The 27,548-nt window shown below is 39.0% G+C and overlaps 4 protein-coding genes across 5 annotated transcripts; 1 reads left to right on the forward strand and 3 right to left on the reverse strand.

Moving 5' to 3' along the window:
• Positions 1-3,945: 3,945 nt before the first annotated feature.
• Positions 3,946-11,284, reverse strand: LOC128355099 (twinfilin-2). Its single transcript, XM_053315297.1, has 9 exons — positions 10,974-11,284; positions 7,000-7,178; positions 6,445-6,540; positions 6,214-6,318; positions 6,052-6,066; positions 5,729-5,854; positions 5,480-5,630; positions 5,002-5,123; positions 3,946-4,500 (listed from the first exon to the last, which is right to left on the reverse strand). The coding sequence occupies exons 1-9, from the start codon at positions 11,068-11,070 to the stop codon at positions 4,333-4,335; spliced, it is 1,059 nt and encodes a 352-aa protein (XP_053171272.1). The 5' UTR covers positions 11,071-11,284; the 3' UTR covers positions 3,946-4,332.
• A 911-nt stretch (positions 11,285-12,195) lies between these two features.
• Positions 12,196-17,920, reverse strand: wdr82 (WD repeat domain 82). Its single transcript, XM_053315298.1, has 9 exons — positions 17,563-17,920; positions 16,403-16,500; positions 15,666-15,732; positions 15,451-15,550; positions 15,227-15,343; positions 14,927-15,082; positions 14,553-14,622; positions 14,094-14,236; positions 12,196-12,600 (listed from the first exon to the last, which is right to left on the reverse strand). The coding sequence occupies exons 1-9, from the start codon at positions 17,721-17,723 to the stop codon at positions 12,571-12,573; spliced, it is 942 nt and encodes a 313-aa protein (XP_053171273.1). The 5' UTR covers positions 17,724-17,920; the 3' UTR covers positions 12,196-12,570.
• A 1,951-nt stretch (positions 17,921-19,871) lies between these two features.
• On the forward strand, positions 19,872-24,728 carry glyctk (glycerate kinase). 2 transcript variants are annotated; one of them, XM_053315285.1, is made up of 5 exons: positions 19,872-20,011; positions 22,460-22,846; positions 22,927-23,078; positions 23,165-23,340; positions 23,434-24,728. In XM_053315285.1, the coding sequence occupies exons 2-5, from the start codon at positions 22,491-22,493 to the stop codon at positions 24,322-24,324; spliced, it is 1,575 nt and encodes a 524-aa protein (XP_053171260.1). In that variant the 5' UTR covers positions 19,872-20,011; positions 22,460-22,490; the 3' UTR covers positions 24,325-24,728. The 2 variants fall into 2 exon arrangements, with proteins under 2 accessions (XP_053171260.1, XP_053171259.1); XM_053315284.1 differs by lacking the exon at positions 19,872-20,011 and adding an exon at positions 21,658-21,809.
• Positions 24,564-27,409, reverse strand: tcta (T cell leukemia translocation altered). The gene is made up of 3 exons (XM_053315303.1): positions 27,091-27,409; positions 26,955-27,006; positions 24,564-26,081 (listed from the first exon to the last, which is right to left on the reverse strand). The coding sequence occupies exons 1-3, from the start codon at positions 27,299-27,301 to the stop codon at positions 26,039-26,041; spliced, it is 306 nt and encodes a 101-aa protein (XP_053171278.1). The 5' UTR covers positions 27,302-27,409; the 3' UTR covers positions 24,564-26,038.
• Between the last annotated feature and the right edge of the window lie 139 nt (positions 27,410-27,548).

A 27,548-nucleotide genomic window follows, 5' to 3' on the forward strand; every position in this document is an offset into this window, starting at 1 on the left:
CCAGAGCATTGCCAGCGACATCTCCACACATTTGGAGAACTTGCATGGTGCCAGAGAATATCCAAAGGGAAGATAGCGATACTGGTAAATCCCTTTTCCCACCACAAAGCACAGGTACTTTTCTTGGCTTGGCATTATGGGGATGTGAAAACACCTGTCTGTCTGTCTGTCTGTCATGGGTCCAGTATCAGCCTCATGCCTTCCAATTTCTGCAGGACCAGAAAATAGAGGGAGAACAGGCCTTTCCGAGCCTCCACCTTGGGGACCATCGATATAGCTCCGAGAATGTGTCCTATCGTGGAAATGTTCTGCTCTTGGTGAAGAATGAAATAGAGACTTCCGTCGGCCGACAAGGTTTTATTTTCTGCAAAGAAAAGGTCAATCAACATGCGAGCGGTTCAAAATGAAGAAAGACCCCAAGCATGGGGAAACTTTAACATTTAGGCCCACCCCTGCCTGCCAAAAGTTAAAAGCTTTTCTTCTCTGGATGATTAGAAAAGGGCACTGGGGCACCCTGGTTAATGCAGGGTGCTCCAGCCACCACTGACTGCTACACTTTCTATTTTACAAAAGAGACCCTGCAGCATGAAATAGTTTACAATCACAGTATAGCATATTACAAAACAATCATGTGCTTGTCTATTTAAAGCAATTACAGTCCCTGTAAAGCATTTTGTGAATGCTTGGCGTGATGGCAGTGCTTCCAAGTCAAGGGTGTTGTAATGTATTCCAAACCCCTGATGCATAATATGAAAAGGCAGTTTTGCCATGTTCAGGAGGGATTCTGGGAACATTAAAGATTATCCATCTGGATGATCTCATTTGGTAACTGGAGAGCATTTAATAAGGTAGGCTGGAAGTTTACCAAGAATCCAAAGATGACAAGGTCCAGATGAACCTCTCTGTTTGCATGTTCTCAGTGTTGTCCCATTTTTGTTTTTATAACTGAGCATAATTTTATATTTTGGACTGACTCATCTTGACAAGATTATTACACTCATGACACAAATGTGATAAGGTCAAAAACATAAAATATTGAGAGAGAGGAAGGATCTGCATACTTAAGATCTAAATTATGTGTTGTGTTTGTGGAACTTCCTGTAAATTTGGACAAAGGCTGCAAAAATGCCTGTGACAAGTATAATAAACCTAAATAAGTTCAGTTTGCTAACATTTCAGACAAGAAAAAAATAAAAAATTAAAAGCTGGATTCAAATCATTTTTGTCCTTTTTTTCTTAAAAAAAGAAATACTTGATACTAAATATGATGAAACTATTATTAAAATAATTGCAGATTTATTTCTGTCCTTCAGCTCCAGTTTGGGCTTTAGCAGCTCTCAAATGCATTTCCAATGTGTACTTCCTGGATCATTTTCATGATGTTATACTGTACTGATGCTGGAACTAGAGGCATACAGAGGCAATCATGACATTATCTAATTCATCTTGTGACAAAGTTCATTTTGGGACACTTCCTAAAATAAACAGAATTAGCTTTTACGCTATTCCTCCCCATGTTTGTCATTCCTGTTTAATACTTTGAGCTCTCCAAAGAAATACAGCCAACAACCTGTAATCAGTGATCGTAACCCCAACAGTTCAGCTTAGCCTGACATCCTCATTCCTCAGGTGCAGCACCACATTTTCATCTCCAGTTTTGGCACATTGCTGCTGTCTCCCAAATTCATACTACATACACCACTAATTAATTAACTAATATATAATATGCATGATTCTTTCTGCAACAAATGCACAACAATGTGTACCATACCATTTTACATTAAAAGGACGTGTTAGAAGAAAAACACCAGCAAACATTCTCTTAGCCTTTGTTTCCGGGTCAAATTGACCCCGTCTGTTTTGACTGTTCCTTCTTTCCTCCCTTCCTTCCTCCCTCCCTCCTTCCTTCTTCCCTCCCTCCCTCCTACCTTCCTTCCTTCCTCCTTTCCTCCCTCCCTCCCTTCCTTCCGCCCTCCTTCCCTTCCTTCTTCCTCCCTTCCATCCTTCCTTTTTTCTTTCCTTCCTCCCTCCTTTCCTTCCTTCCTCCCTTCCTTCCTTGACTCAAGGACAACAGGAGGTTTAAAGATGTTTTTTGTTGTGTTGTGCAAGATCTTTGTAAACTTCTCTCATCACATTTGTGCCACAATTTAATTTTAATCATACACATAATGCCTTGGCCTGCAGGATAATAGTGACTGTCAGCACAAGACTCCACAAATCAACAACACACACTCCACATATTTGCACTCTGATATCTTGGGCGTGTTTAACTTTTCCTGTGTGAACACGTTACTGACTCAGAACTTTCTAAGAATTATGATGCAGAATGATGATGTGGGGAACAGTGAATTATTATTATCCTCTTCCAGCATTGAGGAAAAACATGGGTTTCCAAAAGATTCGGCGAAAAGCCTTAATTCCCTGGAATCAGTAACATAAATTCAGCTGTTGTACTTTTGGAGAGAAACCTTGTTCATCAACTCAGCTTTGTTCACTGGGAACGTGTCTGGAATGAACTGCTGAGTGAGGCTTTCATTTATTTTTAAAAAGTGCCTAATGATAGATTTGAACCTTATTGATTAGCTGATTGAATTTTGAATATCTCAATTTTCTATTGTCCCTATGTAGATGAATACAGTCATGCAGTTGGAACATTACTGCCTATTAAGTAAAATATTCTCTTAAAGACCTTTTTTGTTGTGTAGTGCAAGATCTTTTTAAACATCTCTCATCACAACTGTACATAAATTAATTTCAATTTTTTCCAGCTGTGAGCAACTTTTTCGTTCCCATAATGCCTTGGCCTGCAGGACAATAGTGACTGTCAGCACTAGACTCCACAAATCAACAACACACACTCCACATATTTGCATTCTGATATCTTGGGCGTGTTTAACTTTTCCTGTGTGAACACGTTACTGACTCAGAACTTTCTAAGAATTTTTATGATGCAGAATGATGATGTGGGGAACAGTGAATAATTATTATCCTCTTCCAGCATTGAGGAAAAACATGTGTTTCCAAAAGATTCTGCGAAAAGCCTAGTTGTGAAGTGATGTAAGCCTGAGGTTTAAATGTAATTACTTTTTAAAGTGGTCACTGAGTAATATCACCCTGCAACAGAAAGAAAATAAAAGAAATAATCACCCATAAATGTTTTCAATCAGTTATCACTGAAGACTTTTTCAGCCAGTTAGTTGACTCAATTACAAATACAGAGGAACCATTCTTCTCAGTAGCACATTGACCTCGAGACCATGAATTTGTAATCCAGTTTGTCGTCTGTACTCTGCAGAAGTGTCTGTAAAATACAGCAGAACACAATCATGAAGAGAAAATGTTTACAGTATCTACAAAGATTACATCCTACAGCTGAAGTAACTTCAGAAACTTAAAACAACAGATAGCAGTTAAATCAATCTTCGTCAATAATCGCTTGATGATGCACCCATGGTTGCAGATTTGTGCAGTACACTCAGAATATGCAGTTAAATCAATACAGTGCAGTTTTTCAAATGTGGCAGCCTCACTTTGCTTTATTGCCACAATAAGAGGCTGCTGATGATGTACAGCTGATGATTTAATTCTCGAAACCTCTGTGATGGGACAGCAATCTACTTTGGGTGACATTTTTTTTATTAGTTATCCCATTTTTATGTCAACACAACCGGTTACATCACAAAATACATCCTAACTATGTAGGATAATTACAGACATGTAAGAGGAAGTACATCCATATGTATTAAAACCTGTGTGTTGAATAAAAATACACAGATCGCTACTAAAACAATCTAATACCACAGTATAAACAAAATTTTATTTGGAATTTCCTTTCATATTGTTTCTATCTTAAAAACAGTGTTGATAAAAAACATACTTGAGGCTTGACACAGTGACTGAAACACTATGCATTAACAGCAGTACAGCACAGATTTACTGTACAGGTCTATTGTGTTGTAAACTGTTACTATACTGACAATCTAAGTCATGAGAAAGTAACAATCAGACAGATTTGTTTCACATCATCAAGACCACTTGTTTTAGTTTCAACCAGACTTTTTCTTTCTTATTGATTTTATAGCAAGTATCTATTTATTTTCCTGATTTGTCTGTGGGACACAAACTGAACAAGAGGAACAGATTGAAAATAACTTAACAGCATATTTTCATCAAGAAAACAACAAAAAAAAACAACAACAAACAAACATATATCACAAGTGTAGCGTTTGCTGTGGTCAGTACACAAATGGCAGTGGAAACCAAGATGTCACTGAGTGGGTGTAGGAAAAGCAAGAGGGCTGCAGACACGTCCAGGAGAACTTTTGTCCACCTCTAACTGTCCTGTTTGGACGCCCCTGTACTCTTAATAAGGCGCTTGTGTCCCCTTTTTCCTGCTGGGCCGCGGGGCTTAGCAAAAGCCTGTCTGTGGGCGTGCTGCTTAGGATGGACCTCATCATACAGAAATTCGTCTGTCAGTTCATTTCCGTCGTCGATCTCCAACTGCACATAGATTGAAATAATGTAAATAAGCGTGCAGAAGTGCCCAGGTGTACAAAATGTAGAACTCCAAATTTAGTCCTAAAATCTGTAAGAGACCTTTTACATACCTATAATTATCATTCATCAACTAAGATTTTTTTCAATTCTTTTTACCTTTTTGTTGTTGTTAATTGTTTATTCAGCATGTGCAATGCAAACACATGTATTGCACCAGATATAGCTAAAAGCTCATTTTCATATGTAGTCTGTAAAGGCCCATAATAATGCACATGGTTATATGATGGTATTTTCTGTAAATTCAAATTAAATGCACCAAAACCCGTCTGATAAGGAATACTTTGTTTATTTCTGTAGGTCTTTTTAATTGTACAATGCACAGTCATACCCAATATGCCAAAACCTCCAAATTCCTCAGCCTCAGTGGTAGCTAAGGTCATGAATACAACTGCTTTAACACATTTTCTGCCTTCCTATTCATCCATAGATCTATACATGCATTACCTTTTTAGCAATTTCCAAATGGTAATCTCTCTCCACATCTTCCAGTAGTCGACTCTTGCAGCTGGAATACAGCATCCGCTCCTTGATGCTACAGCTGTACCCAGGCATGGAGTATATGAACACTACAGACAGGGGCAGAGAAGAAGAAATACCTTATTAAAAGTTCATATTTTATGTTGATGTAGCTCACTGGTTCCCAAAGATACCAATAGTAGTTTGAAGAGTCACTGGAGAATTAAAGAGATAATAAAGACACACATATTTCTGATACAATAAATTATGGGAGTTATTTATACTTATCAAATGATGGATCGTTTCTTGATTATTGCCATAATCAAGCCAATTTGACATTGCTTCATTTTAATGGGTTGCAAACCTGGAATCACTGATTGTGTAGATGATGGGGTGCAATAATGGTGTCTCAGTGAACCTTATGTAGATATAAAAGGAGGAACACAGTCAGAGATCAATGACGTACCAACAGATTCAAGATAGTCTCCCTCGTGGGAGTGCTTGTAGAGGAAGAAATGGTATCTGGGAGTGTCTTTGGGAACTCTGCAGGGCAAATCTCGAGTTTCTGTTGGGTTGGAGTGAACCAGCTCAATCGTCTCCTTCTCTACATCCAATCTCTAAAGACACAATGAATATCACTGTAAGTACACAGTATTCAGAGATCATCTACAGAAGTAAGAATATCAGGGGTCTGATTTATCAGCTCATTACTCACCAGTTGTATGTAGTTGATGCGTTTCTGGGCGAGTTGCTGTAGGGCTCTTTTGGCCGTTTCCTGCAGTGGGAAAGCGAGACCTTGGAGCGTCTGATGCTTACTTTCCACACTGATCTCTGTCGTCACCTGAAGGGGGCAGCAAGCACACATACGAATCTTGATTGTCCCTTAAGGACTCTAATGGTAGATCCAGACAGTGTTTAAAAATATAACTGTACATTTTGTGCTGTAATATGAATGAATTATCAATTGATTACAAGTTCTCTCTGTGTTTTCTAAATGCATGTTTGAATAAATACAAACATAAATCATGTTCAACATACCTGTTTAACTCTGCCCTGAAAAAAAAACAAAGAGTTCAAATTCAAACAGAGAAAGTTTTATTGAAGACACAAGCAGACTGTTGCGGGTGGTTAAGAATAACCAGTCCAAAAACAAAGTCATGTGCAATGGTGACCACTGCTGAGGGCATGCTGACCTCTCACCTCAGTGATTTTGATCCTCTGAAGCTCCTGCTCAGCTGGTGTGAGCGGGGCAGGACCTGAGCAGGATGTCACATGACGCTGGTAGCCCAACAAGCAGATGTCCTCCTAGTTTTGCAAGCACAACAGGAAGCCCTTTACAGGAAGCACGGGACGAACACCTCTAAAATTTGTCATCACCACAAAACAGAGGAACTGTCACAATAAATCATGATGAAATTACACGGTTCTTGCCTCAACTGTGCCAAACATCTCATCTTTCACATGGCCACCACCAAACTCTTTCTTCACTGTGGCACGGGTGGCAGCATACAGCATCTTTTGTTTCACCTGCAACCATCAGAAGGGAAAACTGTTGTTGTTTGTATATTTGTTGCCAACAAATTTCCATCCGGAAAGATTGAAGTTTTATATTTGTAAAACTTTCCCTGAACCTAGAATAGCACTTATGCACTAGACAAGCAATTTTAATTAGAGTGAATAGCTGCCATCGTTGAGGTTGGTAACCAAGCCCTAAAATAGATACATTATACCTGCTAAATATCAACATGCTGTCATCATTATTGTTAGCATGTTAGCATGCTGAAGGCACTAACAGGACTGTAGACTCTTATTGTGTCATTGTTCTTGTTTAATATGTCTTTCGCAAGTTCCCAAACTTTATAGATGTGCAAAACTAAATTGGTGGTATTGAAGTTAAATGAAAATGTGTACATTTGCAGTTTTCTCCCCACAACAGCGATGTGTATAGTATGCATTACAGAATAAAGAGGGTGTCGTGCAACATACTGGGGACTGGTCAGGAGACCAAGATATGAAGATCCACTCATAGCCCAGTCCATTCTGGGAGTCCAGGCGGTATAGGATGTAGCAGGGCTCCTGGTCATCCAGGAGAGGAAGAAGGAGGTGATCATAATCCTGGTCCCAGCTCTTTTCTGGCTCTTTGAAGGCCCCCAGGACCAGCTGCTCTGAAAATCAGACCAAACCTCATCACATACCTTAACCCAGTATATGAACAGACTGACTGAACTTATCTATACACTGAAGAGACTGACTACAACTAAGGACTGATTGAACTTGAACATACCAAAGAACTTTTACACCATAAGAGAAAATGCCTTAATATAGGGCTAAGGACATCAATGTGGTTTATTCAGAAGTTGAACTGGGTCTTCTGTGAAACTGTTTCATTGCACCTAAAGAAGGTTTTTATCTTGTTAAAAATACCAGCTTAGGCTGTATCATTTTATTTTGTTACTACAGAAACATTTCTCAGGCTCTAGCTACTGATTGAGTCCTTTACTTATCTTCAACCTGTCCCTACGAACCCCACGACATTGGTCCAATATACATTTAACTACTCCGTGGTCACTAAGCATTGCAGGGATTAGCGTCCTCAGCCATCTTCCCATTATCACTATCAATCATGAGTTTGTCCAGCAGCTGTCCTATGATGACATCATTGATGACTTCACTTCTAAAAAATCTAGGAAGTGACATTTTTGAAAATGGTGATGATGATGTTAACAATGCAGTCTTTAAAATTAAAATCAGTTTTTTAAGCGTAAAAAGTATAATTTAGTATAATTTATATGAATATGGAATATAATACAGATTTGGTCTGTGTGAATGAGAGCTTGAAATGGGGGTAGTGGGAGAGAATTTCATAGGGCCTCCAAAAAGCTAGAAGGGGCCCTGCATACAGTAAGTCGCCTGACACTGTGGTCCACAGTCATGATAGAGTAATGATGGTTTCCACATCATTATGCATGATTGTAATTTGATTATAAAAAGCAGCAATACATAAATTATAATATGCCTGTTGGATAAACATGCTCAAAGGTGGTACAATGGAATAGGACCTTCAGACTGAATATCATTCATTTTACCTCTCAGGTATAATTTGATTTGAGAAATACATGTTATCTGTATGTAATTATACAAAAATGTAGAATTAAATAAATAAATAAAGCAAAAAACAAACAAACAAACCAAAAAAGTGAAGGCTGAATGTTTTCAATATCCATTTTATAATATACAACCATGATACCAAAAACCAACACCAGACACATTTTAACCTTTGTCCTCATCCTTTGTTTCTTAAACATACATATTCCTCTCAGCATACACTGATTCTCTCTTATTTTCAAAAAACTTTGGACACTTTCAGGTAGTAATTTCCTTTTGACTTTACTTTTACCATTTTAACATCGACTAAATCTCCAAACGTATGCATTTGTAAGTACAGTATGACAAGTGTACATTCATGTGGTGACATGAAAGCTCTCAACCTGATAAAAAACAGCGTTCTGAACTCTCATCCTTTTTTACTTTAATGAACTTGGGCTGCTACTATTTTCATCATTGCTGAATCTGCCAATTATTTTCTCTATAAATAGGTTACCCACATGGTCTATAAAATGTCAAAAAAATTGTGAAAAAGCCCAAGATGACATCTTCACATTTCTTGTTTCCCAAAACCAAAATATATTCAGTTCACTGAGTTACAAAACTAAGAAAAATCTGCACAGCTTCAAATTTAAGAAATTGGAAATTTTGCTAGAAAAATACTTAATCAAAAAGAATAGTTGCTGAATAGCTTTCTGTTAATCGACTAAACGTTTCTCAACCAGTATCAGTAGGAGTTTCATTGCTCACCACTTCAAGGGTAAAGTCACTTAGCTAAAGTCAGTCTAAAACCTCATCTGAGCGTCTGTGAAGTCTCACGGTTTGCCTTCATGTTTGCTTCGTGTGCTGTGGTGAAGGAAGGCAAAGACCAACCTCTGGGTTCAAAATATTACTAGAGTTTCTGACTGACTTGACAGGATACTGGATCAACTCTCTGAATGGACTTGACAAACCCCAACAACCTAATGGAGAGACACTAACAGTTGGGGTTAATGAAATACACAAAACATGCACATAAACCTAAAGTTGGATGTCCTTGTGGGGTGCAGGGGGATTTCCTGACTGTCTCTTGGGGCAGTTGCTATTCTGAGCAGCAACACATTCCAGCTCTGCACACATACATACTTTCCATCCGTCATTCTTTCTTAGTACCTGTGTTCATGGGACCATGAAAATATTAAACTGTATGTAAATGACACATATAGGTGCTTTGCATTGTCTCTGACTGAAAAAAAAAAGTTATAAAACTATAAGGTGTAGATTTCAGGGGACAGTTGAGTGAAAGGAAACTCAAGTGTTGGCAGTGATGAAATCGTCCAGAATGATCTTGTTTCTCTTCTGACATTGGAGCAAACATCAAAGCGCTTTCGCAAGGAAGCAAGACAGCGCTGACATCCTTCTGTCGCGCGACTGTCTGTCTCTGAAGCTTGTCCATGTCGACATTAATACTCCAAAAATTTAATATGATACGCACAGTCCACAAAGATAGCCCCAAAAAGTCCCAGAATGCATCTGTCATGAATCATATTACAGCCAGGCATTGGTCAGGCACCATAACAAAATACCTCATGAACACATCAGCCCACATCTATGATCAGCTACCTAGAAACCTATTGCCTCATTTTACATAGACTGCTCAGCTGACTCATTGTACCTGTTCTCTCACAGCTGAACAACAGCTGCTTCAATCCTTTTTTCCTAGAAGTTATTCAAATAGTCTTGTGCAGTGGTGGAGACAGCCCCAGAGCAAAGCATCTGTTTTTCTGAAAAATACATTCCCGGGGATCTTTGAAAAACCCACAAGGTCGTGCAACAACGTGAACCATTGTTCTCAAATACATTTCCAGAATCAGTTAAGACTCTTCCAACCATCTGGATGGAAAACAAAGATCTTATTAAATCCCTTTTAAGTTGTTTCTTAATATAAAGGCTTAGCTGATAATTACAGAAGTCTGTGCTCAATTTGTACTGGACCAATCAAAATCAAATGTAGGTTTTACCATTATTGTATTTGTCGTTAAAAATACTACATTTTGCTTGAGTCGAACTTAATGAACAAGGACATTTCATTTCTGGCTTCCTGGATTAGAAAATTAAGTTGAAGCTTGTCCAGTCATTACTATTAAATCATGTACATGACAGAACAAGATTCAGATGGTCAGAAGTCTTTATTAACAGTAAATATCTGGGGTTTTCAAACAACACTGGTTATTTATCTTTCAAGAAAACTGTTGCTTGGCGTGTAGGCACAAACCGAGGGCGGGTATTCATTCTCATATATTTCATGTAGGATTTTTGTTTTAGCAAGCTGAAGAGGTAACGGTATGATAAGAAAAAAAAGGACCAGAAAAAGGTCTGAAAAATGGACAGTTTTTTTTCCCCTACTTAGATACCCATCTTGTGACCTGGAATGACCCTGACGCGCAGGTTGGGAACCACTAGTCTACAATATTAGAATAAACAATTTCCAGTTCATGACAAAGGAACAGCACCACTGCTTAGGGAGCTTATCGAGCTACACTAGTTTGTGGGTGGAGTTTGTTTGTGTTGGGCAGGTGAGGTAGATGATGTTATGGAGGATGCATCTTAGTAAGAAGAAAGGCCAGTGTGTGTTTCTTCTTCTTTCAAATGACAGTGATTTGTTGAGTGTCAACATGTAACACACAAGCACAGACTGTTTTTCTTCAGTGTTATAGCAATCATGACTTCACTACCATTCCCAAACAAGTTAATAGATGAAATACTAACCTCTATAAAACAAAACTACTATCATGGTTGATCTATAATTTACCTCCCATCCACTGAGGGCCAGCTTATTCCCATTTTTGATAGCTCCACTGTCCTGGGTCACTCACCGTCTTGGATGCACACCTTGATGAGGCGCCCCGCTCCACCTCTCGCCCTGGCCAGAAACTCCCTCAGCTCTGGCGTCACCACTAAAGCTAGAAACATGGTAGGTCAGCAGTCTCTTCCGCCCGCCAGGAGCTGTAGCAGGTGTGTTAAGAGACAGAGAAGAGGCAATAGATGGGACTGGAGCTCCGCAGCACCAGGCCCAAATATTCAGTCCAGTAAAGAGACACTAAAGTCCAACCGAAGGAGCCGTGCTGTAAAACGTAAAAAAAGTCCTTTACTTCAGATTAAATGGCCGAGTGCTGTTCTGACTGTCGGACAAGAGGCTCGATGAGTGTGTCTGGACTGTTTGAAAGAGCATGTCAGTGTGAGAAGGGACATAGCTTAAGTAACTAGGACAGTATCATGTGCACAGAGAGGCAACCCGATCACCTCTCCCAAATTTAGCTCCCAGTGACTGTCCAGCCATGGGTGATGGTGATGGCCTGTGAAAACTGCAACACAAAACCACACAACAGGAGATTCAGGGGAGGAGGAAAGTGTGACCGGCAAACCTAATTTCCAACTTTCACCCCAGTAACAACTTCAGACACATGTATTGTCCTAAGTTATAAGGAAAATGAATCTGACCTGCTGTGTGGCAGTGAGGACAGCAATCATCCAACCTGTTTACTGTTTTTTTGCCACTAATACAGTGAGGTGGACGACACTTTTATTTTAAAACCTGTTGTTTGACAAAACAGTTCTGCCGTGTTTGAAATAGGAACCACAACAATTTGGGTCAAAGTGGAAAAGAACAAAATCAGCAGTTTGTTGAATGAAAAGGAAGAATTCTGCTTTGGAAAGTTAACTGTTTCAACCTTGATCTTACACTTCTCAACTTACTTCACATGACAACTACGATGCTCAACAGATTGTGTAAGATGTTTTTGATGCTATAAAACACTTGGCTGTGCTTTTTCCAATCTCAGAAAGACAAATCACAACTAAGTTATTTTTATATCATTCCTGATTTGAATGATCTAAATATTCAAAATAAAAAAACCTTCATTAAATAAAAATGTATAAGCAGCTTTGGATATGAATGATCTAGAAAACTGGGCAATAGTATTAATATGAATCATTTGCACCTCATAAAAAAAATCCTTTCAAACGTGTTACAAAAATATGATTTATTTTAGAAAGACGATGGAGGAAAAAAAAACTACTGTGTTCTGGGATGATTTCAAGACTTTCTCAATAGTTAAAGACAAAAACATTTTCATTTTCAGTGTGATAATTTCTGTAGCTCTAAAATTGTCTGACAAATCTCATGTCACATTAAATCTCTTAGTGGTCACGTGTTAAAAACACAAATCCAAGTTATTAAAAAAATGACAAAACTAATTTTTTACCAAGATTTTTTTTAATGTTAAATAGAAATATATAAAAAAAAGAATAGACAAACAATCTAAGTTCTGGAAACAACTTATTTACAATTTTAATTGGACTTAACGCTCTTCCTGTGAAAGTCACACAGAGCTGGTGGTGCTGACCCCTGCTGGTCACTTTGTTTCCACTTTGGCCTTCAACAGAAGTCCTAACCCTCACTCTCTGTCGTCTTCAATCATCAATGGTGGGGAGCCAGAATGCCTGAAAACATGATAAAAATAAAACATTGTGGGTCACGTTAGAGTTACTATAGCCAAAAGAACGTCATCCAATTTACTCTTAAGTTGTTTTGTTCTCCATTTTTCCATCTACTGAAGAGCAGAAATGGACTGAACAGTTCATGTTACAACAGGTTATATCACAGTCGCTTCCACCACAGTGAACAGTTGCATAGTGTGTTTAAATTAGGGGTGGGGGAAAATTTTTTATTTATTTTAAAATTTGATTTTTTTCCCCTGGAATTGATTTTTTTAGAAGCTGTATTTTGGCTAAGTGTTTTATTTTATTACCTACCTACCTACAGCATTACCTTCTCAGCGCCAAAATGACTGTGCTTGAAGTAACGTGAGGTTAACTATGTTGATCACTTGCTCGATTTCATTAGAAGTTGCTAGCAGCTAGTTAACCATATAACTTTGCTTTTGGCTTCGGTGTAGGCTTCATGACACAACCTGCCCCCTCACTTCATAAGCTACTGAAGCACAAAAGCAGGCAACCCAACTCTCCTTGACATTCTGTGAGTCTCCCGCATATTGATAGCGGCTCCTTGACGCCCGCAAATGAGACACAATCTCCCGGAATCTGGAGCGAGCAAGCAAGAGTGCGCACTTGAGTGACTGAGTGCGTGTGTGTGTGACTGTCAACGCAGTGCGAGTGAGAGCACAGCGTCCTGATAGATCTGTGTTGCTGCTTAGACCAATCGCACTTAAATCTTCTACAGTGTAGGAGCAGTTCATACTACATAAAACTAGAAAGTGTGTGCTGCACCCTGCGCATGTATGCACACACAAAAACGATCATTTTTCTATAGCTTTTGCGTGTCATATATATGATATAATGTCACTGTGTGGATCATTATTATTATTTATCTTTTATTTATTGTTCCAACAGCTCACGTCGACTGAACAACAGAAAATACCTCTTTTTGTGTAGCATACATGTGTATGTTATTTTGTTAAAGCTATCAGACATTACACTACTTCAGAGAGCACTGAGTATTCATAGCACTTTACTTATTATTTAAAAACATATTGGTTCATCTATTGAACAATTCATTACATTGACACAGACTGATGTGCATTGTTTATGGGAATGTCATTCATGGTTTATCATCTCTAGAAGTGTATGATTCAACTTGTTCGTTTTTTAAGAAGGAAAAGAAAATTGCAATTATTGATTTTAACGAATCGCAATACTTGTAGTATCGCAATTATCAAGAATCGTGATACAAATCGAATCGTGACCAAAGCATATCGCCCCACCCCTAGTTTAAATTTAGTCTTTGTTTCACTGATGTAAAAAGCAACATAATAACAGTGTAATAAAGTGATTACGGATCACTTTAGTGACAAAACATTACAAGGCCGTCTTATCTCCTATCTAGTTAAACTTGGCCACCACAATAAACAGCGTAACACTGCTTAAAAAGCATAATTAAGGAATATTCTTCAGTCAAAACCGCTGCCTCCACTCACCATGTTGGAGCAGGCACTTGCAAACGTCATGAACTTGGGGTTGAACTGCAGGCAGGTGATCGGCCCTGTGTGCTTCCCATCTAATAAAGCCACCTTCATACCGCTCTCTGCGTTCCACACGTGGATCTTTCCATCTTCAGAACCTGAAATATACGAACAAAACAAAAGCTTAAGCATAATTAGTTCATAAACATCTGTGAATACAGACACGGTGCATATTTCAAAACTGTATAAACGTGATTACCTGCGTCATTTCATACAGCGGGTTGATTGCTTCATATTGTACCACTAAGCATCTATCTGTTTTATCATGCAAAACATTCACTGTGCAGCTTCCTTAAGGATTTAGAATTTAATAATTGTGTTTTTTATGTTTGAAATAAAGTTGTAATTCTAATCTTGTGATAACTGCAGCAATGGTGAAGCAAAAACAGCAGAGAAAAAGCAAGCTTAACTTACCAATCATAACAAACTGAGAATCAGGTGTGAATGATGCTTCCAGTGTTACACCTTTACTGTTGTTGTAGCCCTGTAGGTGAAAAAACAACAACAGCAGAATCAATAAGCAATTATTTTATGCTCTTTAATAGCAGAATTGATCTACAGTAAGATATAATTAACCTGCACTCTACAAGATCATCATATTGCACACATTATCCTCAGTTTTCACTGTATGACTTATTTGAGGTGATTTGACTCTTTGTGAAGCATTTTTCTACTCTTTCATTTCCACGAAGTGGCCCACCAGTGAGATTTAGTTATGTGTCTTTATGTTTTATTTTTAAGTAAGGAATAGTTCCACAAACTGTGGATGACAATGGATTATCTCTTACCCCAAAGGAATGTAGTACAGCACCCTTAAAAGCATCAAGGATGCGAAGCGCTCCGCCATTAGTTGAGAGAAGAATGAGTTTTCCATCATTACTGAACTTGAGTCCCGTCCACTCGCACGTCCGGTCATACTGAAGCTTGAAGGTTGCAAACGGACCCTGTTGACAAAAGGGATGACTATTTTGCTCCATTTAAAGACAAACAACTATTTACCTCAATTTGAGCCAAACATAGATCACAAATCTGTTTAATAGCGTTGTTTTTTTCCTTTGGTCTCCTTCTCTCTAACATGAACTTCTTACCTTGTCAAACGACCGCAGATCATAAAGTTTAACCATTTCTGAATTTATTCCAGCTGCAAAAATGAGACCCTCTGGATCAAAGGAGCAAACCGGCTTCCCCTGAAGGTGCATGAGACCCTAAAATCGACAGATGACAAGAACAGGTCAGTATCAATTACATCACTAATAAACGACCTATTGGAGCATCACCAATGGACGTTCACAAAATTATAAGTGTGACTTACCTGACAGTTAGGCGATCGCAGATCCCATAGTCTGATAGTTTTATCTAATGAGCCAGAAATAAACGTGTCGTCCACAGGAGACATGGAGAGAGAAGTCACTCTGGTCACACACAAAAAACAAGGTAAAAATTAGAACACAGCAGCTTTCACCTCAATAAAGTGGATCAAATCAAATCACAAAACAACGTCAGATGGTGAATAAATCCACTCCTCACCTTTTGTTGTGCCCAGGAAAGTAGCGGATGTATTTGTTGTCATGAAGGGAGAGGTATCGGATTGTATCTTTAAAAATAACAACACAACAAACAGTGAGAAAAAAAAAGGCATGTCATACAACAAAAACAGCAAACACAAAGCTGTCATCCAGATGTGAAATTGATAGGAGGTCGGGTCAGCTGAGTGGACTCAACCGTGGGCAAGGCAGTCACTTGTACAGTTAGCTCCTGTATGGGGCAGAATCACAGACCCTCAAACTGTACAAACAACTACCTCAGACCAAAGTGAGCAGCGGGCACCCCGTCATCCAGCAGTGGTCCACAGAGGTCTGATGTCCTATATTGAACTTCCTGCATACATAACTGAACAATGTCCCACCAGTAAAACAAATAAAACTGACAGACCATGGATATATCACAAAACACCTTGTTTGGCTGTTATAGTCACATTTTGAATGAAATTTAAGATATGTTAGCCTAAACTAAGCTGACAGTCTTTTTTCATTATGGAAAAAGTTATTTCTCATAACAGCTTACACACTTTCAGAACAACAATATTCATACCCAAAACATGCCACATCATCACTTGACATACTGAGTCAAAATAGTTACTGCAATACACAACTCTTTATTACACCGCTGTAAAACAACAACATTATCACCTCAGGCACAATGTGAAATTCAGTAATGCACAGTTATCAAACAAAACCTACTCGAGTGTTTGTGCTTCTACATACCGTCAATTTTGTTGGAACTGTAGACCACCGTATTAGCGGCGTGTGTGTACCTGATCAGATCTACTCCATACTTTTTACTGTAGAGGGTCCTCTTAGGTCTGCCATGAATCAAATTATGTGAAGGAAAGAAAAGAGACAGAAATATTTCAGTGTCACTTATCGAATAATAAAGCAATTTAACTTTTTATCATAAATCAAAGTGCCAGTGAATAAGCAAGTTTTAGGGCTCAATTAACATAATCAATTAAAATATTTAATGATAAAAATGAACCTGCCTCTTAGTTTTAACTAGAGCTGCAACAATAACTTGATTAATTGATTGGATTCATTACTCAGAAACTATTTAAATAATCAAATCATTGTTTTATCTCATTTTTAAAGCAGAAATGCCAAATTTCTGGTTGGTTGCAGCCAAGGTTTCTGGTTGGTTGCATTTGAGGAACTGAAGCTTTCCTGTGTCAGACATAATGGTAAAATATTTATCCTTATGTTTTAGACTATTGATCACATGAAACAAGCTATTTGCAGACAGTTTTTCAACATTTTTCCATTGATGAAAAAAACAATCAGCAGATTAAACGATAATGACACGAAACATTAGTCAAAGTCCAGTCTACACCCCAAACATATTCAATTTACGATAATATAAAACTGAGAAATGCAATAAATCCTCACATTTGAGGAGCTAAAACCAATACATAATTGTCTTAACACGCCAGTCAATGAATATAAGCAAAACAGCTGCTGAAGAAATTTAATTGACTATTAATCATAACCGAAGTAATAATTTGTTTTAGCCTATTAACCAATAGTATTGACAGATTAATTCATTATTACAATATGTTATTAATGGCCCCTTTTAATCATCATTAATAATCACTCATCCATTCAACTGAGCAACTCCCATTAATCATTTTAACTAGTCTACTACAGACAATGTCATAGACGTACAGCACATTCATCACATTACAAGCTGAATTAATGCTGCTCATATGTTAAACCTACATGCAGATATATACACATATTAAACATTTACAACCATACAACCCTAATACCGACTACCGCTGTGTTAACGTTATTAGCAGTAGGCCTCACTAGCTAGCCTAGCCAGTAAGCAACGTCAACAACAATGGCACAAAATGAGCCGAAACCGCACTTACTTTCCCTCTTGGCAGTCATACAACACCAAGGAGTCGTCGTCGCTACTGGAAATAATCGTTTCACCGTTTGAACTGAAGTCGAAACAGTTAATTTTGTCTGAGTTTTCTCTAAAAACCTTAGCAACCCTGAAGCTCCGCAGCACATTGTCGGTGAGCTTCATGACGGCCTGTCTGTGTGAGGGGAGTGCGCCCTCCTTTCACTCTGTACGCGTCTCACAAAACGTCCCTTATTGTTGTTTATTCGTATATATGAACTGCAACGGTGACAAAAGTGGCCCTTTCGATGAATATGGTTCAAAAACAGCAACGAAGGCCCGCCAGTGTTAGTTCTGATTGAGAAGGAGGAGGGAAAAGCACCGCCTTCTCTACGTCGGGGACGCGCGTTGGTTTTCTTCTTCTTCGAGGTTTAACTGCAGCTTGAATCCTTGGTGTAGTATTACTGCCTCCTCATGGAGTTAGTGAGCTCCTACAGTGTCAGGTTTGTTAAAGTCCCACTCAGGTTTGTCAGATTTTTTCCTATAAATTATATTCTCTTAAAACAGCTGACCAGGCACGTCCTGTCTTCTCCACTTCCAACTAGAGTTATTACAGTTTTTAAATTTTCATTACTTTTTATTTTCATTTAGTTTTTCAGTTTAGTTTTTTTCTGACTGCATTGGAGAGCTCCTTCAGCAACAAACTCCTTCACCCAAAGCGTGTGAACGAGTGCTATCGCAGGTCCTTCCTCCCTGCAGCTGTCAGACTGTACAACCAGCACTGCTCCAAGTAAACCTCACACACCCCTGACCTGGACAACTTCACAAACTGCACTTTTCAATGTACATGACTGTGCAATATCAGTATTGGAACCCTGGGCAAGATTTTAGTTTCCAACCCCCAGACTTAAACACCACTCCGTTTTGTGGCCAGACTCTTATAAGTAGAAAGAAAGTAAACTTTATCTTGTAGTGCCCCCATGACATCTTGCACCCTTGGCAACTGCATATGTGCTCTATACCACAGGCCACCCTGTGTTGTTGTTGATTTTAACACTAAAAAACTGTTTTCACACTCATCTGCTGAAAGTGGAAAGTTTCTCTGTGCTCACTGAAAATCCAATTTATAGTGGTGGGTCTACCTATGAGGATTTGTGACATCACCACCAGTTTGGAAGTACTTAAGGGATCGTCTGTGAAGTAGGCCTACTTAAGGGTTCAAGGATTTTTATTGTCATTACAGCCATGTAGATACATGAAAGAGAATGAATACTCATGTCCTGGTGATTGTAGTGTATATATATATATGACAAGATATATAAGTGACAAGAGTAGGCCTATTTAAGGGTTAAGGTTAGGGTTAATCAATGAAATTAATTAATAGAACCTCAGAAATATTAGTATTAGTTATTTTCATTTTCATTTAGCAGCCCTTTATCTATTTAATTATTACTATTTGGTTATTATTTTGATTGTAATTCTTTGTTTGGTAGAAATACACTGCCTGGCCAAAAAAAAAGGTCCCGCACTCTATTTCTTTTGACCGCCTTCAGCTTTGATTATGGCAAGCATTCGCTGTGGCATTGTTTCAATAAGCTTCTGCAATGTCACAAGATTTATTTCCATCCAGTGTTGCATTAATTTTTCACCAAGATCTTGTATTGATGATGGGCATATTCCAAGATGACAATGCCAGGATTCATCGGGCTCAAATTGTGAAAGAGTGGTTCAAGGAGCATGAGACCACCACAGAGTCCAGACCTTAACCCCATTGAGAATCTTTGAGATGTGGTGGAGAAGGCTTTGCGCAGTGGCTCGACTCTCCCATCATCAATACAAGATCTTGTTGAAAAATGAATGCAACACTGGACGGAAATAAATCTTGTGACATTGCAGAAGCTTATCGAAATAATGCCACAGCGAATGCATGCCGTAATCAAAGCAAAAGGCGGTCCAACGAAATATTAGAGTGTGTGACCTTTTATTTTTTTGGTGGCGCCTTTTTTTTGACCAGGCAGCGTATTAGAGACGGCAAATCTCTAGTAGTCTACACTCCAGTAGATGGCGGTAAGCACCTTAAAGTTGTTTGATATCCACCATTAAACAAAGAGAAGAAGAATAAAGTATTATAACAGCAAAGTAAACATTAGTCATAAAAACCTCCAACACAGCGACATAATTACACAATGAATCTGGGTTGAACGTATAATTATTGTATTTTATATTAGTCCCGATCCGTTTCTGTCCCCCCCTTCATCGAGTCAGTCTTCCTAAATCCAAACATGTGAACCGTGTTAGCAGCTGTTCCTGCGGTCCAGCCGGGTCCAGCACTTTCTGTCACAGTAGTATTATAGCAGCAGCGTGTTTGTGTTTGTCTGCTGTGTTTCTGACACCTTCTGGGTTTTACTGCAGCCAGCGAAATGGACGCAGAAGTGAAGGAGAAAAACACAGCAGCACAAAGAGGAAAGTCTGAGGTATGAACCGACTTTAACTGTCAACATGTTGCCGTGTGTGTTTTCTTAAATGTCAGACTTACATGGAAAGATTACAACTGGATTTATTATCAGTTGACCTTTGTTCAAAAACTAATCCAGGACGTCAATTTGAAATATTAACAGCTTTGTCTCTATACCTGTATTATCTTGTTTTTTTGTGAGACACATTTACTGTCCGTCATTCCCCATGACCCACAGTCACACTAACACTTACTAAAGAACAAACCCAAAATAACAACAGATTTCTATAACTTTTTTTTATTACTGTTTTTAAATAGTACTTTGACCAAATGTCGGGTGTAGATACCATTACCAATACATCCTTAAAGTGATACCAATACCAGTTGAGTACTTCATTCAATACCCATCATGTGAATAGAAGCATTAAACAAGCATAAATTACCACCACTCCTCCACATCTAAAGGATTTGACTTTTACACTAATGCATTTTGAAAGTCTTTAAATTATTAAAATTTTGACTGTGAGAGAGTCCATACAAATAGTCTAGCTGTGGGTGCAAAAAGGATCGATTGCAGGTATCGTTTGATAGGAGATGTTTTGATATTACTTGGTATCGATTTATTTTGATACCTTAAATGTATCAAGTAACAATACACAGCTCTACTATCTATCTAGATTGGAATATCTGCTTTTGACTCACCACCAACTCACAGTGATGCAAATTAAAATCCTTTATTGGCATAAAGCAGCCCTGCTCCTTCATTTGCAAGATTGCCTATATTTTGTCTAATCCATATATTGTAAATTCTATGTTTTTTGCTCTATGTGTATATTGCTGTTTTATCCACCTACAGTAAACTGTGCACTGATCTGTTAATTTATGTTATTACCATCAAAATGTCAGTTTTTGCTCTGTACTCATTACAAACAATCACATTTTAAAAGTGTTTGCCTGTACTGCGTTACACACACAGTCTATGGTTACACAGCAGCAAATATTAACTATGCCCATGTGCACCAGAAAAACTGTCATACTGTTGTATCAAACTGTATATGGTAGTGCACATTTTTTAAAAAGACAACTTTTCAACATGGAAGTATGACTTGAGTGTCTCAGGGAGAAAAATGAATATTAACCAGAGTTTTTGAAGAAAATACTCGTGTGGCGTTTCGTTCTTTTACTTGCTTGTCTGCCATTTTTACTAGTTAGAGTAAAGCTGCTATCTCTCATTGACAAACATTGCACAGTGAGGCTTATATGCCTCATTGAGCACATGTTTAGTGTTAAAATAGAGAATTAATGAAGATGCCTTCACAACTTGGACAAAACAAGAAGTGCAACCAGTGTACATATGAATTCAGTATAAATCAGCTTTAGGTTGTGCACCATTTGAACTGTGCCACACAATGAATGGCTCCAAAGTCTGTCATAAAAAAGTTGAAGCAACAGGAACAACGTCTTAGACCAATGTGTTTTGGCATGCATCAGGCATCAGGGTCATATAGATAAGGCGCTCATGAATATCAGCACTGTTCAATGTTACACCCACACTGAACTAACTGCTGGTGTCCGAGCCCTCTTTTTTGATTCTCCCAGTGTGTAGCAAAAAATACAACAACTAAAGAGACAAACACACAGCCAAGTGGTCAGTGCTCTGATGTGTCCTGTCGTACATTCAAGTCAATCATTACACACAGGGTACACAACTCCATTTAGTCTCTGGTCAGATTTTTGCAACACTGCTAAGCTGAAGCACACAAAACAGACTTCCACAGGAATCCACAGGCTTCATATCCAACTTACAACCTTCACAGGTAGGCAGACTCACAAGACAGTTTTACAGGTATATGTACAACAGACTTTTGGTGATAATTGTAATTATGCAATTAAGATTTTGGTTTATATAAACCCAAAAAGGTTAACGTTGTTGGACATCACGCAAATAGGCAACATATAAGCGAACTAGTCCTCAGTCATAGTTTAACTATGAAGATTTTAACCGAGCCACCAATCAGTGCAAGCTCTGTGCTACTTATATTACAAGTACAATATTACTAATTAGGTTTTCTTGTGGCCAGAGAAAATTAATTTTGGGGTTAGATTCAGCATTCTGTAATTGAATATTTGACACTGCACCATATAACATGACTTCCAACTGCACAAGCACCCAATATGTCATAATGTATTGTATCTCTACAAATCTAACTGGAAGTGGTCTTTGGAGAAGTTCAGTTTGGAAAATAGCATATAATTTAATAATTAGTTAATCACATCAGTAACCATCTGATCAATTCAACAAAAGTAACTTACATGACAACTGTTAGTGTAAATGTAAAACATGTGACCGTCTCTTTCTGCTCATGCTCATGTCCTGCATGTGATCTTTTAGGTAGCACGCTTGTTTTTCCTTTTTTTTGCTGACTGTATACATTTTTTTCACACTGATCTATCACTTGACTTTCAGGTAGTTGCTACTTGGACCGACTAAACTGTCCATGGCACGTGTTCTTTCACTGTTTCGGCCAAAGCCTTTTCTGGCCCTCGTGGGGAGGAGGAAACCACCGCTGTGTAAAATGTCATTGGACTCGCGGGCACGGGAGGTATTTGCAGCAGCAGTGAGTGCTGTGCAGCCGGACACTGTAGTCCGGCAGAGTATAGAGCGCAAGGAGGACTCAGTTATAATCGATGGTCACAAATACACACTCAAACACAACCTGCACTTGGTGGGCTTTGGAAAAGCTGTACTGGGCATGGCTGCCGAGGCAGAGAAGATTATGGGGGATCACTTGGTGAAAGGAGTCATAAGTGTGCCACATGGGATTCAGAAGACATTACAGCAGAATGGGAAAGAGTAAGCAAAAGCCTTAAGATGTTAACAACTTGCACATAAAATAAAATGAAGCATAATAACATTTCTCACTTTTATCACAGACATCTGTTGTTAAAAGAAAACAGTCGCATCAAAGTAATGGAGGGAGCTAAACACAACCTACCTGACGCCGACGCCCAGAAGGCCGCTGAAGGAATCGCCCAGTTAGCCAGAGAACTGACAGAGAAAGACTTGCTGCTTGTATTGATTTCAGGTAAAAACATATTTTCTTGTTGCTTATCCTTCAGGTGATCTACCTTAAAATGTAAATCTCTAACACAAGGTGGTGATACTGTCTAGGTGGGGGCTCTGCGCTATTACCTGCACCCATCCCTCCAGTCTCGTTGCAAGAGAAATTTGATGTTACTCGCAAACTTGCAGCTGCTGGTGCTACGATACAGGAGCTGAACACTGTCCGTCGTGCTCTTTCTTTTTTAAAGGGTGGAGGGCTTGCACATTGTGCTCAGCCAGCCAAGGTAACATACTTTGCTTCATAACAGTTCTTTATTGTACAGGCGAACTCATTCCATTGTTCTTTGAATATCACTACTCACATCGCTTCTTCACAGGTGGTTGCTCTGATACTGTCCGATGTGATTGGGGATCCACTGGACTTCATAGCTAGCGGCCCTACAGTTCGAAGCGATATGTGGCCTGAGGAGGTTTTGTCAGTCCTTGATCGTTACAAGTTGTTGGACGCTATACCAGCCTCAGTAAAAGATGTCCTTGGGAGATTGAGTCCCCAGCGGGAGGAGAATAAGGATGAAACTGATAAGTCAGAAAATGTTCACAATGTTGTAATTGGCTCCAACAGCGTTGCCCTCAAGTGTGCAGGTCGCCGTGTACGAGAGCTAGGTTTCCGCCCTGTTGTGCTGTCACCAGGAGTGTGTGGCGATGTAAAGGCAGTCGCCCGACTTTACGGCCTCCTGGCCCGCTTTGCCTGTTCTCGTGAGGAGCCTCCTCCTGAGATTGCTGCTGAGGTGCTGAGGCTGGGGCCTGAGGTCGGTGTAGAGAGCTGGGACCTGTGCCGTACCATGCAGGTCCTAGGTGAGGGGCGAACAGAAGGATGGGGTGCCACGTGTCTTTTAGCTGGGGGTGAGCCAACTGTGGAGCTGACAGGCAAAGGCCGAGGTGGTCGAAACCAGGAGCTGGCTCTGCGAGTGGGACTGGAGCTGAGAGGCCTGGAGCTCCCGCCTAAGGGTCCGGTCTTCCTGAGCGGTGGAACTGATGGTCAAGATGGACCAACTGAGGCAGCAGGAGCCATCACTGATGGAGGGTTGTATGAAGAGGCCCAAGCACAGGGGCTGGACATCAACAACTTCCTTACCAACAATGATTCTTTCACTTTCTTTTCACGTCTTTCCTCTGGGCAGCGCTTACTTGTTCCTGGCTTAACCTGTACCAATGTGATGGATGTACACATGCTACTTATTCCACCGATTCCTATTAACATCAGATAAACTCATTCTTATAATATGATGTAAATCCAGTGGATCTGGACAAATAAAGTTCTCTACCTGACTTGACAGGATCTCTGTTGCAATATTAAATTCTAGCTACTGCGAGGAGTATAAGATAGGGTTGAAATTTTTAAAAAATTTCACCACACTGCTTTTGTTATCAGCATGAATGTTTTTAGCAGGGACTTGAATCATTTTTAACACAGCTCTACCAATGTGAGACATAAATGACAACTGTATTTTCAGTACAACAAACAAATTTAATATCAATCAAGCTATTTGCACAGAGGTATAAACTACTAGCTTTGCTGCTAGACTTTCAGGTACCTGAAATATGTAGATCATTCTGTCTCAGTCATTTGACAAGGATTATGTACACATCAATAAACATTTTCCTAAATGCACACTGCAGTATGTTGTATTCTGTACAGATTTGTCATTACTTTTACAACAGTGTTGTTTTACTGTTATAGTAGTTGTTTTTCAAGTTAGTAGTTTTTATTTTTTTCCAGTAGCTATAACTCTACAACTGGTGAACTGTCTGAACTGAAAAGGTGATGTCTACAGTGTCTCCATTCTCAACCACACTGACAGCTATAATGCTGAACACTGCACCACCGTGCCACCTTAATTACAATTCATTAACTTGGAAATTGTCTTGTATCCTTTCCTTAATTGTATTTTGTTACAAATTTCTTAAAACTGTTCCTTTGTCTTCATGATGTAATTTCTGCCCAGAAATTGATTAACCAGTTGTTGAATTTCAGCTACAGGTATACTTCTGTAGAGGTCACTCTTCACAACCTCAATCACAAACAAAGAGATTTGCATTCAACATTTGGCATGTTATAGTGAACGTGGTGAAAATGCTTGTGTGCTTATTGACTTTTTGTTTATATTTGTAATTAATTCTGTTTGACTGTAAAGATTTGTTTTCACATTAATACAGGAGACTGCTGTGACTCAGTGGTAGACCTACTGAATTCACTTCAAATGTGGGTTGTTCTTTTGTCAGGCACTCTGTATCTTCCTTTAGGTGCACTCAATGCTCCTTCAACATAAAACCTCATGGAAAAATCTTAAATGTATACTGTTTTTTATGAATCTGTCTTTCGACAAACCAAACGCATCATTTATGGAATAGCACTGATAAAAATGACCTTTTTCACCACGAATAAATCTTCCAATCATAACTAGGCACATGCACAGCACTTGCCTTGCATAACTCTTCACTGTCACCACTCACTCATTCCTGCTGCTGGAATTCAACCTATTCAACCTAATCTGTCAACACGCTCAAATCAAGTTCATATTTTTTTCTTGCTCCTGGTCTCAGCATGGAAAGTTTTATGTCTGCTATCAAAACAGACCCAGCAAACCCAATAATATGTTCCATATTTGTAACATCCAACAGATCAGTTCAGGTATTACAGAATGGACTTCTGCTCATTGACCAATGTTGCCAGGCCATAATAAATATCTCACAGATACTATGAAGTAAATTATGTGGATATCTGTATGACACTTACAGCATACATGAAATGTGACTGGTATTTCTAAGAATAGCTGTCAGTGGGTTTGTCCATCCTGAATGCATTGATGACAATGCTTTTTTTTTTTTTTTAATAAGACAACCTGAAGGTGCTTTTAGTGTCTCTGGGAGATGTTAACTGTCCAGCTCTCGCATGGATGAAATCCCAAGACCATTGTCCTGTCAGTCTCGATGAGTCTTCAGTGTATCTCCTGCTGCGCTTTCCCTGCAACATATTGAAAACAATGATAGCACAAATGAAGCATGACAAAACTGCTTTACCACATCAGTGATATATTGTAATTAGAGTTGCAACTGTTAGTTGACAGATAATCAGCAACAAGATAGATAATCGATTAATAGTTTTAAGTATTTTTAAGAAAAACTGCTGAAAGTCTCTGGTTCCAGTTTTTCAATGTGAGTATTTTCTTATTATCCGTGATAGTAAACTGAACATTTTTTGTACGTTAACCATTGGTCAGGACAAAACACAACATTGAAGGTTGTATCTTGGGTTTTGTGAAACAGTGATGAAAATAATTGACACGACAGCATCACTTTATATAACATATTGCATTACTGCACAAGTGTATATCTGTACATATAAATCCTGTAAACTGATCAGAATAATTTGTATCATGCACACGTGTTCAATGACAATGAGGTGAATCTAATCTAATAATGAAAGTCACGTAAAGTAAAGTAATACACATTCAGATTAAAAAAACATACTTAAGAATGAAAGATTTATCATATTTTAGGCCATAAAACACTGATCTCAAAACCAGCCACCTACACTAATGGTGATCCAACCAAACCCAAATTGCAACCCCTCTGATGGGTGCATTGTCATCCTCGAAGAGACTACTCCCATCAAATCAGAATATAAATGTTTCATCATAAGATCAAAGTGATCACTCAGAACACGTTTGTGTTGATTTGCAGTGGCCCTTCCCTGTAAGAAGAAACGTGAAGCCAAACCACGCTAGCAAAATGCCCCCCACCGCAAAACACACTGTAGGGGTATAGCATTCAGACCTGTACCAGCTTTTCTTTGAACGTGTCACCCGTCTGTATATCAGTGTGCTCGGACACCTACCATCCACTGAGATGAGGTGCAGTATCAGGTGTGCCCCCGTTCTGTCCAGCCCCTGAACATCAAAACACACACACTTACTAAAGCATTCAGGTGAGCAAATAATATAGAAAAGTACAAAAACGAAAAGACAGCTCACCTTGTCGATAATACATATCGTTCACTGTATTCCCGTAGACTTTCCATGCAAAATGAATCGCGATTAGACTAAAAATTAACCAGCTTAGCAAGATTTTGAATATGGAGACTCTCATGTCGTTGGCGAGCCAGTCGGTCACAAACTCGGAGAGAAACGACAGGCAGCTGTCGGCGATACGGGACAAAAACTCAAAGTTCCATGGTTCCTCCATGGTGTCTGCTTATCCAGCTGTTGAGGTATACACAGAGGAAACTTTCTATCGGCAGAATAATTTAAAAACAAACAAACTAATCTAGCTAGGTAGCAGAGTACATCCCGCTCGCCATCTCTCTACCGTTACGATGTTTTGTATCAGGGGTTGAGGAATAGGAGATGACGTAGTTACGTAGCTCCACTGTGAGCTAGCCCACAACTATGAACATCCTGAAAACAAAAAATTCTGCTAAAATGTATTTTTC

The sequence above is a fragment of the Scomber japonicus genome, chromosome 3 (genome assembly GCF_027409825.1).
Source record: "Scomber japonicus isolate fScoJap1 chromosome 3, fScoJap1.pri, whole genome shotgun sequence".
Lineage (NCBI taxonomy): Eukaryota > Metazoa > Chordata > Actinopteri > Scombriformes > Scombridae > Scomber > Scomber japonicus.

Bases quoted from the DNA above. Each gene is read 5' to 3' on its own strand.
- glyctk (XM_053315285.1), top strand. From the start codon at position 22,491: ATGGCACGTGTTCTTTCACTGTTTCGGCCAAAGCCTTTTCTGGCCCTC. The intron at 22,847-22,926 runs GTAAGCAAAAGC...CTTTTATCACAG, and splicing joins TTACAGCAGAATGGGAAAGA to ACATCTGTTGTTAAAAGAAA. The intron at 23,079-23,164 runs GTAAAAACATAT...GATACTGTCTAG, and splicing joins GCTGCTTGTATTGATTTCAG to GTGGGGGCTCTGCGCTATTA.
- LOC128355099 (XM_053315297.1), bottom strand. From the start codon at position 11,070: ATGTTTCTAGCTTTAGTGGTGACGCCAGAGCTGAGGGAGTTTCTGGCC. The intron at 7,179-10,973 runs GTGAGTGACCCA...TCTGATTTTCAG, and splicing joins CAAGGTGTGCATCCAAGACG to AGCAGCTGGTCCTGGGGGCC. The intron at 5,631-5,728 runs GTGAGTAATGAG...TTGTGTCTTTAG, and splicing joins GCATCAACTACATACAACTG to AGATTGGATGTAGAGAAGGA.
- tcta (XM_053315303.1), bottom strand. From the start codon at position 27,301: ATGGAGGAACCATGGAACTTTGAGTTTTTGTCCCGTATCGCCGACAGC. The intron at 27,007-27,090 runs GTGAGCTGTCTT...TTTGATGTTCAG, and splicing joins CGATATGTATTATCGACAAG to GGGCTGGACAGAACGGGGGC. The intron at 26,082-26,954 runs GTAGGTGTCCGA...AATATGTTGCAG, and splicing joins GCACCTCATCTCAGTGGATG to GGAAAGCGCAGCAGGAGATA.
- wdr82 (XM_053315298.1), bottom strand. From the start codon at position 17,723: ATGAAGCTCACCGACAATGTGCTGCGGAGCTTCAGGGTTGCTAAGGTT. The intron at 16,501-17,562 runs GTAAGTGCGGTT...GATTCATGGCAG, and splicing joins TATGACTGCCAAGAGGGAAA to ACCTAAGAGGACCCTCTACA. The intron at 12,601-14,093 runs GTGAGTGGAGGC...TCATGTTTTCAG, and splicing joins CAAGTGCCTGCTCCAACATG to GCATTCTGGCTCCCCACCAT.